At 15.7% G+C, this 11,492-nt stretch overlaps 1 protein-coding gene across 1 annotated transcript, besides 17 other annotated features; it reads left to right on the top strand. All coding sequences in view use genetic code 6, as the record gives it.

The window, feature by feature from the left end:
* Window positions 1-500: 500 nt before the first annotated feature.
* Window positions 501-565: a microsatellite.
* Window positions 532-580: a microsatellite.
* Window positions 581-637: 57 nt separating this feature from the next.
* Window positions 638-674: a microsatellite.
* Window positions 675-2,387: 1,713 nt separating this feature from the next.
* Window positions 2,388-2,465: a microsatellite.
* Window positions 2,466-7,503: 5,038 nt separating this feature from the next.
* Window positions 7,504-7,543: a microsatellite.
* A 140-nt stretch (window positions 7,544-7,683) lies between these two features.
* Window positions 7,684-7,717: a microsatellite.
* A 333-nt stretch (window positions 7,718-8,050) lies between these two features.
* Window positions 8,051-8,092: a microsatellite.
* Window positions 8,093-8,097: 5 nt separating this feature from the next.
* Window positions 8,098-8,151: a microsatellite.
* A 210-nt stretch (window positions 8,152-8,361) lies between these two features.
* Window positions 8,362-8,401: a microsatellite.
* Window positions 8,402-9,482: 1,081 nt separating this feature from the next.
* Window positions 9,483-9,519: a microsatellite.
* A 333-nt stretch (window positions 9,520-9,852) lies between these two features.
* On the top strand, window positions 9,853-11,176 carry IMG5_178870 (ubiquitin- hect domain protein, putative; the record flags this gene model as incomplete). Its single annotated transcript, XM_004027603.1, has 3 exons — window positions 9,853-10,290; window positions 10,665-10,710; window positions 11,088-11,176. 3 exons carry the CDS (start codon window positions 9,853-9,855, stop codon window positions 11,174-11,176), a joined length of 573 nt encoding a protein of 190 aa, XP_004027652.1.
* Window positions 10,407-10,440: a microsatellite.
* Window positions 10,820-10,868: a microsatellite.
* Window positions 10,965-11,005: a microsatellite.
* Window positions 10,967-11,085: a microsatellite.
* Window positions 11,038-11,085: a microsatellite.
* A 3-nt stretch (window positions 11,177-11,179) lies between the features above and the next one.
* Window positions 11,180-11,221: a microsatellite.
* Window positions 11,222-11,352: 131 nt separating this feature from the next.
* Window positions 11,353-11,394: a microsatellite.
* Window positions 11,395-11,492: the final 98 nt, after the last annotated feature.

The raw sequence follows: 11,492 nt of genomic DNA, 5'->3' as shown, positions 1-11,492 counted from the left end.
CTTATTATTGAAGAAAAGAAAGAAAATATGGAAAGTCTATATGATAAAGAGATTATTTAGTAAATTGGAGGAGAAGGAAGGTAACCTTTTGTTAATGTTTTGGCAAAAAATTAACTAATATTAACCGTTTTCGGAAATTTAAATAATAATTAAGTAAAGTTTTTAATAAAAAATTTACATTCGGCGCAATGTAAGAGGTTTATAGGGTAAAAATTAATCAAAGAAATTGGTTATAAAAAAAAAATTAATAAAATTGATATATAAAAGTATAAATATGAAGTTTTTAATATTTTAAATGAAAAATAAATTGATAATTAAGAATAGGAAGATAGTTTTTGTTTAGTATTTTGAATTTTCGAAAATATATAATATTTTATTTTTTAATAAAAAAATTTATTATAAATATATAAAAAAAATAAATAATATTCTTTATATTAAAAATATGCATAGATATAAATAATATATGTGTATATATTTTAAAAAATAATATGTAAATAATAATATATATATATATATATATATATATATATATATATATATTTATATTTTTATATTTTATATATATTTAAATTTTTGTATTAATTATTTTAATTTTATAATATATTATTTATGTAAAGCAAAATAAAATATTTATATGATATGATATAATTAATATATGATTTATAATTAATATAAATATCTATATATAATTATTTTCATATAAATTTAATTATTTTATTAATTATAATATACTATTTTTTTCATTTAAAAATTTATATTTTAATTTTTATCACTATATCTCTTAAAAATAAATTATATTTATGAACTTTATCTCTTTAAAAAATTAATAATTTTATAATTCGTTGAAACATTTCCATTAAAAAGTATTTTTTTTTTCAATTATTTACTATTATTAATTTAAATAATTTATTTTAAAAATAAACAAAAAGTATATAAACATCTCTAATTAATATTTTACAGAAGATAAAGACCTTACTTTCGAATTTGTAAACGAAAAATTTTAAGTTTTGCTTGATTAAAGACTTACTTTAAAATACAATCAAGAAAAAATCATAGAAATCGGTACAATATAAGAACAAGCACAAATTTTAGTCGAAAAAAGCCTTGATATTTATTTCGCTATAATAGGAAAAAAGGAAGATAAAATGTAATAAATAGAATAAAATCTATATAATAGCTTAAATTTATTAAGTGAAATTCAATTAATATTGAATAAAGATGAATATAATTTATGTATAATAGGTGATTGTAAATTTAATAATAAATTATTAATAAGAGAGAACAATTTATTTTTAGCAATTCTTTAAACTGAAAGTATAAAACTGCATTATGTTATTTTCAAATATATTTATTCATTTTCAAAATGGAAAGATATTTAATATTTAAAACAAATTAATGAATATAATAGTAATATATAAGAATTGAATTAAAATTTTTAAGAATATTATATATAGTTGTTTAACATTTTTAATGATTAAAGTTTATAATATATGTAGTCTATAGGGAATTTTATTCCGGAGTTTTTTAGTTTAGAAAAACAAAAAAAGCATTTTCAAACAAATTAATTAAATATAAAGTTTTTGATGAAAATGATTATATATCAGATATTTATTTAAAAAAATATAAAAATATAGATGAAAATTTATAATAAAAGGACTTCTTTAAACTACTTTCGAAATAATAAATAAGCTAATTAATTTCAAGGAAATTTTCCTTTGTTTTTTCATAAGAAAACAAGTTCTTTTTGTGTTTAATGTAAGCCTTTTTATTGGCGAGTTTAGAGAATAGTATATTAATATATTTAAAAAATAGTATATATATACAAATTACTTATTTTATTTCATCTATTTATTTTATTGATTTTTAAAAAATCTAGTCTAATTAAGATTTTATAGTAGAATTTTTTATTCCGGAAATAATGAAAATTAATAAAACTTAATATTGTTAAAGATTATTAGGTCATAATATTATTGATTCTTCGTTTATTATTTAATATGTAAATAATTTTTTGGTTCCTTTTAAAAAATGGATTAGTTTTTGTATATTTATGACATAATAGATAAAATGGAGTTTTATACATAAGAAAATATTTTGGAAATAAAATAGTTATTTATTGATATTTTATTTAATAAATATAAAAATTTAATGGTTATTTTGTCATTAAAATCGAATTTATTTTAAAATGAAATAGCTAATCTTATTTAGAATATTTTTGAACTTGATAGAGAAGATAAATAATATTTAAACTAATTAAACTTTTAATAATGTTTTGTTTGTAAAAAATATAATTAAAATTAAATTTATGAGATTATCATATAATAAAAAAATACTTTTTAAAATTTAATTGATTATGCTTATAGAAACTACATATAGAAAAGTAAATAAAAATATATATAAATATATATATATATAAATATATATATATATATATATATATATATATATATATATATATATATATATATTAGATTGCCCTTATGGATATTTTTTTATTTATTTTATTTTATAAAATATTAATGTTAATTAAATCATTTTAGATATAAATTAAATTTTTAAATTTGAAGAAATTTTAATTAAGTTTTTTTTGCAAGATTTTTATATACTTTACTTTTAAGATTAATATTTTACTTATTAAATGATGTAATTAATTTTTAAGTATGTAAATAATTAATAAATAATTATTTAAATTTTAATTATACTTTTTACAAATTCTGATAATTAAAATTTTCCTTAAAAATTTTAACAAGATATAGAAAACCTTTATTCTTAATTTTGTTTATAATATTTAAATTAAATAAGTTTATATATTTACGATAAGCATTTTATTAATGATTTATTTAATTATTTAAAAGATTATCCTTATAAAGACTATGCCTATACAAGATCTATTATTAGATTTATTTAATAAAAAGGATCAACTTTATTTATTTAACCTTTTAATATTTTATCCGTAAATATGTTTTAATGTAAAATAAAAAAACATAATAATTAATAACATTTATTTTTTGTTTAAAAAAAAAGATTTGAAAAATGATGATTAGCATAATTCAAATTATTTAGAAAAAACAATTAATTTTATTTTTAAATATTTAAATGGTTTTTCTGTTTTAAATAATTATCATTTTATATAGACTTAGTTTTTTATATAATTAAATGAATAATATATTATCGCTCAATATTAAGATTAAATTTAATGTTTTTTAATTAAGTATTTTAAGTTTTTTATTGATTTTTTAGAAATTAATAAATAGAAGTTAAAATAAATCATTAATTAATAAAATATTTAATATTATGATTATAATCAGTTTGATAATTTGTAGTTTTTAATAGATCAGATAGGTAATAGTTAAGAAAAATACGAATTATATTAAATTGGTTAATAATATAATTTGCTAAATTATTTTTATTATAATATTTTAAGTATTAGTAATTTAGCACCATTATTAAAAGAGAATTTCCCTTTGAAATTAATTTAAGAAATTATAAATTAGACTTTAATTATTTATGATTTGGATTTATTCTTTGATTCTTTAGGAAAATAAAACTACTAGTTTTATTAAAAATAATAATTAGAAAAACTTTAAAAATCTGGAATATAAACTGATTTTTTCGAATCATTTAACCTTTTGTTATTTTAAAGAAATTATTTCAATCTAATATAAAAATTTTACTTTTTCGATAAAGAAAAATCCTATACTATTTAATAATTCCCTTTTTATATTTTAACAGTATCTTTTTTTAAAGAATCCGATTTTAAATTGTTAAATACTTTTTTAAAAAAACTCTTTTTTTCATAAGTATAATTGTCGTGCTTTTCTCAAAGTGAAATAAAATAAGAATTTTTTAAATAAATTTCTATCTTTTATTCCGTTTTTTGGCTCCTTAAAGTTTTCAATGATAAAAAATCTAATCAAAAAACCGAAAAACCATATTTAGAAACATAAGTAGCTTAAAATTTTCTTTCGTATTTATATTAACATACCATTTATTGTAAAAGCTTACTTTTAAATAATAAAGATAACGATTTTTTAATATAACATTGCTTTAATATAATCTAATATATTTGTCTATATTCAAGACTTATCTTTATATTAACTAATAATTAAAATGTCTAATTTACTCAATTAGAATAAAGCCCATAAATTTTAAGCGATTTGATAATAGAAATATATATTTTGGAAAAGAATTTATTTATTTTAACAAAAAAAAGAAAGAAAATAAGCATATTAAAATCTTTAAATAATGATATATAGATAAAAATGAATAGTGATATTTTAATTTTATCTAATTATTGTTAAAGCTTAAGTTGTTTATTTAATAAGTTTTTTAACGTTTGTGTTTTATAAGAAGGGATTTATTAAGATTATAGTTATATACTTGAATTTATTATTATGGCTGAAATTTAGATATAAGATAATCATTTTAAGTTTTATAATAATAAATAGTAATAATAAAATGAAGAAAATAATAAAAATGAATATAAATATACGTATAAATCTGGCTTTTTATTGTAAAAATAAATTTACTTGTTTTTAGTTTACGAAATATGTAGATTTTTATAAGAACTTCCTTAAGAATTTGAATAAAATAACCAAAATAATCTCCTTGTTTAAATATCTCAAAAACAAACTGCTTAAAGGGAATAAATCCAAGTTTATTTTATAGCAGGTTTTCTTTAAAACCTATTTAAAAGTGGAAAAATAAATATATAGAAATGTGATTTTTAAAATTTGATTTAATTTTAAAATTCTTTATTATTTTTTTGCTTATAAAATTCTTACTTTAAAAACTCTTTTGAAAAAAATAAAAAAATACTTTATTATATTTCTTTTAAAGACTATTTTTAAGATATTAAATAAAGTTTTGAAAATTATAAAAGTCATTTTTTAAATGCTTTTTTTTAAATGAAATTCAAAAAAATAATAAAAAAAGGAAAACTTGTTTTAGTTAAAATTAAATTAAAATAATTCGAACTTTAATAATTTTATGATTTTAATGTAGAAATTTTAATTTTCCTTTAATAAAATGTACTTTAAGGTTAATTCGAAAATAATAATCAATAATTATTTAAAATTATTAAATATAGTCTTTGCTATTTATAAAGTATTAATGTATTAGTCTTGGATTAGAGATTAGATAAAATAGATTAAATAATATAATTTTGTTTCTAATATGAGTATTATATTGATAGTGAATAATAATTGGAATAACTTTAGAAAGTTTTAGGAAAAATAAAGAGATATTTGATTTATTTTATATCTACATTATTTATATTTAAAGGATAACAATAATTCAAATGTTTAATTTATTAGAAGGTTTAAAGATTTATTATTGGAGAACTTAAATTTTAGAATAATTAAGAACTTTAAGAATAATTAAAAAAATGCTTAATTAAAGATGATTTTTAAAAAATTATTTAAAATTTTAACTGTTTATATAGTGTTAGTTATTCTAATATTTTTTCAAGTATAATTGACGAAATTTTTATTGAATAAATAGGTGAGGAATTTACTGAAATCGAAAATTAATAAAATGAATTTGAAGTTTAAATAAATAAAAAGAAGGAAGACTAAAAAAAATAATATGAAGGGGATAATAAAGACTATGATAAATAAATCGAAAAAGCTATATAGAAATAATAAGAAGTTAAAAAGAAATATTATCGAATAAAAGATATTGATTTATTTATATATTAATATAATATTAATTTGAAAAGAAAAATTCAATTAAGTGACGAATAATTCAATTTTTTTTAATTCATAATTGATTTATATATAGAATAGATACTTAAAACATATTAGGAATTGATAATATAATTTAAATTCTAATAAAAAATTTCTTTAATAAATGGATAAGACCTATAATAAGTTTTAATTGTTTTAATTAATTAATTTGATAGATTATTAATACCATCTTTTGATTCTTTTAAAGTAAAAAATACTTATTTAATAAAATAGGTAATTGATTGCCTTATTTTTTATGAAGGAGACTCCTTTTTAAATTTCTTAATACATATAATGTTATCTACTAATTATACGAGTTAGAATGTATTAAATGTGCTAGTTTTTAATGATTTGAATAAGGAAAATAATAACGTTTTATTAAAAAATGTTTTGTATAAAACTATGTGTATTATCAAAAAGTTAATTAAATATGAACATTTTTTTAGTAGTTTTAAGGCTTTTGTTGCTTTTGATGGAATTTTTAACTTTTTTAAGAATCTAATAAGTAATATAAAGGACAAAAATATAGAAGATGGGTTTAAAATATTAAGTTTATATACCTTTTGTTTGTAAAAAAGTGAAAAAATTCACGAATTTGTTAATATTTTTTGCCTTGAAATATTAGATGGGTATATAAAAGCTTATGAGTTTATTTATTAGGCTATTTTTGATAAAGCTTTGTAATAAAATTAAAGTTTTGATAAAATTTATAAAATAACTTTAAGTGATATTTTTGGTATTTTAAATGAAAAACAAACAAATGAAAATATTAATTTATAAGATATTTTTGATTAAATAAAAGAGGAAGACTAATTTAATTAATTTGCAAACGATATATATTAAGACAATTATTAAATTAGTTTAAATAATAACCATAAAAATTAATAGACTAGTCAAGTCTTAGAATAAATTATATAAAATTAATAAGAATAAAAAAATGCAATGCAATATTAAGTTATTTTCGAATAAAATGATATTAAAGGGTTTGAAGGTCTTTTCGAATAAATAGAAGAATATGAAATTAATAAATTTTAAAGAAATTAAATTCGAAGTTTAGACCAATTAATATTGCTAAAAAAACAGTTTTTTTCCTTTCCAAAAAGCAATTAAATTTCCCTAAATTTTAACTCGAATTTAAAAATACAATTTTATTTAAAAGAAAACCAATAACTAAATAAAGAATAAGATAAATTTATTTATCAATCACATAATATTGAATAAAAGCCTTTATAAGATATATTAAGTTAAATTCAAGAAGAATAGGATAATATCTAAGAAGAAAAAGAATAATAAATTAATAAAATTTAATATTTTAACTAATAGTAATGTAATAGTGAGTCTGATAATTAAGATGAATAAAATAATAAATTACCTTAAAATTATGGGTATCCCTAAAATGCCTTGTAACTATACAATTTAGACGAGGATTACTATTTTGGTTTGGAAGATTATGATAAAAGTGTTTATTTAAAAAAGGGATAGGAAAAATATTAAAAGCAGAAATTATTGAAGTTTAAAATTATTTTGGAAAGGGAGAAATTTTCAGTAAATAAATTTTTTAATAATAAAGAAGAATAGAAATAAAATTAAAAAGCAATTTAAGAAATTTTACATTCGGATGATTTTAACTAATTTAGAAAATAATTTAATTTAAAAGAATAAAGGTAGTTAATATTTAGTTAAGATTAAGATTTTATTGAAAATTTAAATGAAGAATAAAAAAAGGATAATTAAGAGTATTTTGAAATTATTAAAAGAACAAAAAATGAATTCTTTTTTAAAGAAATTAAAAATTAAGAAGATTAAGAAGATTCAGAAGAAAAAGAAGAAGAAAAAATTTCAGAAAATTAGAATTTTAATCAAAAAAGTTCATTAGAAAAATAAACTTCTTAAAATTATTTAAGTCTAAAATAAATAAAATCAGAAAAAGTATATTTTATTATTCAATATATATGTTAAATATTATATTTAAAATAATTATTAATTGAAAATAAAACTAGGAAGATAATAATTAATAAAAGGAAAACGATTATATAAATAAAATTCTAAAAATACCTATTATTTCGTAAGATGTGGCAATAAAATTAATAATTTATGTAATTTTATAGAGAGAACTTTTACCTTAAGTTAAAATTGCTTTAGATATTGCTTTTATTAATCCTATTAACTATTTTAGAATAAGTGGATTGATTCTATATTTATTAAAATAAATTATGCAAAAAAAATAGACAGGTATTTAATATTTGGATAATATTTTGTATTAGGACGCTGAATTATTTGAAAGTAAATCCGATCATACTAAAAGGAAATTAAAAGTAAATAAAATATAAATAATATAAATAGATTTAAAAATAAAATGTATTTAAAAAATTCAATATATATATATATATATATATATATATATATATATATATATATATATATATATTAAATATTTTAAATAAAATATAGTTTACATATAAAAAATACTTAAAGCTTAAAATTATTAGAATTATATAAAACTTATTTGAATATGTTTAAAATTGTATATTTTATTAAGGAATTTAAGTTTATAAGATTTTTTGGATATATTTTGATAGTTTTCTAATTTTTAATAATAATTATTAATTTTAAAAAGAAGTCGAATTTTATTTATTTAAAAAAACTAATGAAAATATAAAAAACTATGAAAATATAAATCAATTAAACAAATAATAAAAAATATTTCTAATATAAAATTTTGATAAATTTAAATATGATATATTAAAAAAAGAAGAAGTTTTTATTAATATATTTGATTTAATTTCTTAAATTTTTTAATCATTTGAAAAAAATGAATATAAAAAAACCAAAAAATAATATAAATTTTTTATTTTAAATGAATAAAAATAAATAATTAATTATATTTAAGACATTATATATTAGTATAGGTAAAAAATTTTATATATAGAAAATATTGGAAATGATAATGTTGTTTTTGGATACAAAATACTAAAAAGTTCGAGTAAAAAAGATTAAGAATTATAATATTATTATAAATTATTTGATTTTTATATTTACTATGGTTTTTATGACGAGAAAAGTATTAAAAAAGGTTATTTAGAAAAAGATTTAAATGAAAAAAAATATTTCGAAAGATTTTCCTGTTATTTTTTCGAAAAATTTAGTCAGGAATCCTCTTTGGTTTTAGGCTAAATAATAGAGGAGTTAAGAAGTATAAATTAAAGGATAAATAATGTGTATAATTTGGAAAATTTAAACGAAGATTTTAAAAATTAAAATAGTATTAATGTTATTAAAAGTCTAAATTTACAATTTAAAATGGTTTTTAAAGTAAACAAAGAATTTTTTGAAAAATATTTAGGAATAATTTATTAATATGTGAATATTTTTTTATAAAAAATCGATTTTTTAGTAAAATAAGAAATGAAAACACATAAAAAAAAATATGAATAATTGAAAAAATCAGATAAAAAATAAGCCGATGAATATTGGTATTAAATGCTCGAAAAAGAAAGAATAATATTAAATAAGAATTTAGGTATTTATGGTTTGAAGAAAATAAGCATTTATAGAATTTTTTTATTAAATTTTCGAGTTAATAGATATTTCTTTTTAAATTTAATAATTTAATAGTTCTTATGTGAATATATATTTTAATGGATTGAGTTTATTTATTAATTTTTACTAAACTATCTTTATGTAAAGTGAAGAATAATCCGAATTGCCTGTTCTGAATAAAATATATACAAATGAACCTCAAGATATATAAGAAAGTTAATAAATATAAAATTATAAATATGAAAATTTAAATATGTAAGATTTATTGAGTATTTTATTAGAAAAATTTTAAGATTTATTTTTGGAAAGTTTAAATAAATAAACTAAAGACGATTAAATTTGGTAGAATTTCTTTTTTAACCTAAATTTTAAGCGTCTAGACTTTAAATTAAAATTATTAAAAATCCAATATAATGTTAAAAACTATAACAAAAAATCTGAAAATGACCCTTATGATTCTGATAATTAATAATATTTGTAATAGACTCATATATATATAAGTAGGGAAAATATATGGAATAACACTTTAAGTCATATTATAGGAATACCTTTAAGAATTTTCATTTAGCATAGTTTATAAATTACCTTTATGGGTGAAAATGGATATGATATGGGAGGATTATCAAGGGAATTTTATCCTTTGGCCTTTAAGGATTTTTTGGATCCTTTAAAAGGATTCTTTTAAGTTTCTTAGAATGGAATTACGATGTAGCCTTCCCCTTTTTCCTGTTTTATTCCAGATTATTTGACTCATTTTAAATTCGCAGGAAGGCTTTTGGCAAAATCAATAATTGATGATTTCGATTGTGAGATTAGTTTAACTTAATCTTTTCTTAAGTAAATTCTAGGATTAGATTTATATATAAGTGATTTGGAAGATATTGACCCTGAATTAACTAAAGGACTTATTTGGATTTTAGAAAATGATATTTCTAAAGAAGATTTGGCTTTGAATTTTACTTATTCTTTTTAATAATTTGGGTATTAAAATTGTGTACTTTTGAAAGAAAAAGGCGATTAAATTCAGGTAAATGAATAAAATAAAAAAGAATATGTTAAACTAGTTGCTGAGTTTTGGATGATTAAATTAGTTGAAAGTTAAATTAAGGCTTTTATATAAGGATTCTATGATGTTATTCCTTATAAATTTATTAGAATTTTAAATTTGTAAGAATTTGGATTGAAGTTGTCTGGTGAAAGTTATATTGATATTTATGAAATGAAAAAATATATCAAAACCTAAGATTTTAATTCATAAAGTATATAAATTAGTTGGCTTTTTGATATTTTGGAAAACTTTTCTCAAGAACAGAGAGCAGCTTTTCTTTTTTTGTAACTGGGTCGTTTAAAGTGCCTTTTGAAGGCTTTAAAAATTTTAGAATTACTATTTGTAAAAATAAGAATAAAGACAGTTTACCAATAGGCAGAACATGTGGTAAAATTTTAGGTAATAATTTAATATTTTTTTATAATTATCATTTTTTAAACATTTTTTATTTTTAATTAATTTATATTTAATCTTTTTAATTAATAATTTTTTTTTTTTATAATTATTCTTATTATTTATTTTCTAAATTAATTTTTATTTTTATAATTATCTTTTTAATGTAAAAAAATTATATATATTTAAGTAAAAAGAACATAACAAAATATATTTATAATAATATATATATATTTAATATATTTAAATTTATAAAAAAAATTTTTAATTATTTTTATTTTATTTTTGATTTTTTTATTTTTTATTAAAATATTTTTTTTTTAATTAATTTCTTATTATATTATTATATACTTTATTTATTTTTACTATTATTTTATTTTAAGAAATACCAGAATATTCATGCAAAGAAATTATGAAATAAAAATTATATATTGCAATAAATGAAGGTTCATATGGATATTATAAAAAATGATAAAATTATAAAATATAATTTTATTATAAATAAAATTTTAATTATTTTTAAAATTATATTTAATATTTTTTTTTTAAAGTAAAGATATTTTTATTTACAATTATAAAAATATTCGTAAAATAATAGTAAAAAAATAATTATACATACATATATATTAGGAAATAAAATATTTATTTTTAAATATATATAAAAAAATTAAATATATATAAAAATATTAATCATAATAATATATGATTTAAAAAAAAATGAATATAAATATAAAATTATGAGTTAAAAAATATTGAAATAAGTAATAAATAATTATAAAATAAATATT

This window comes from Ichthyophthirius multifiliis (genome assembly GCF_000220395.1).
Source record: "Ichthyophthirius multifiliis unplaced genomic scaffold scaff_1120509251306, whole genome shotgun sequence".
Classification (NCBI taxonomy): Eukaryota; Ciliophora; class Oligohymenophorea; order Hymenostomatida; genus Ichthyophthirius; species Ichthyophthirius multifiliis.
This window is presented reverse-complemented; position numbering and strand designations above follow the sequence as displayed.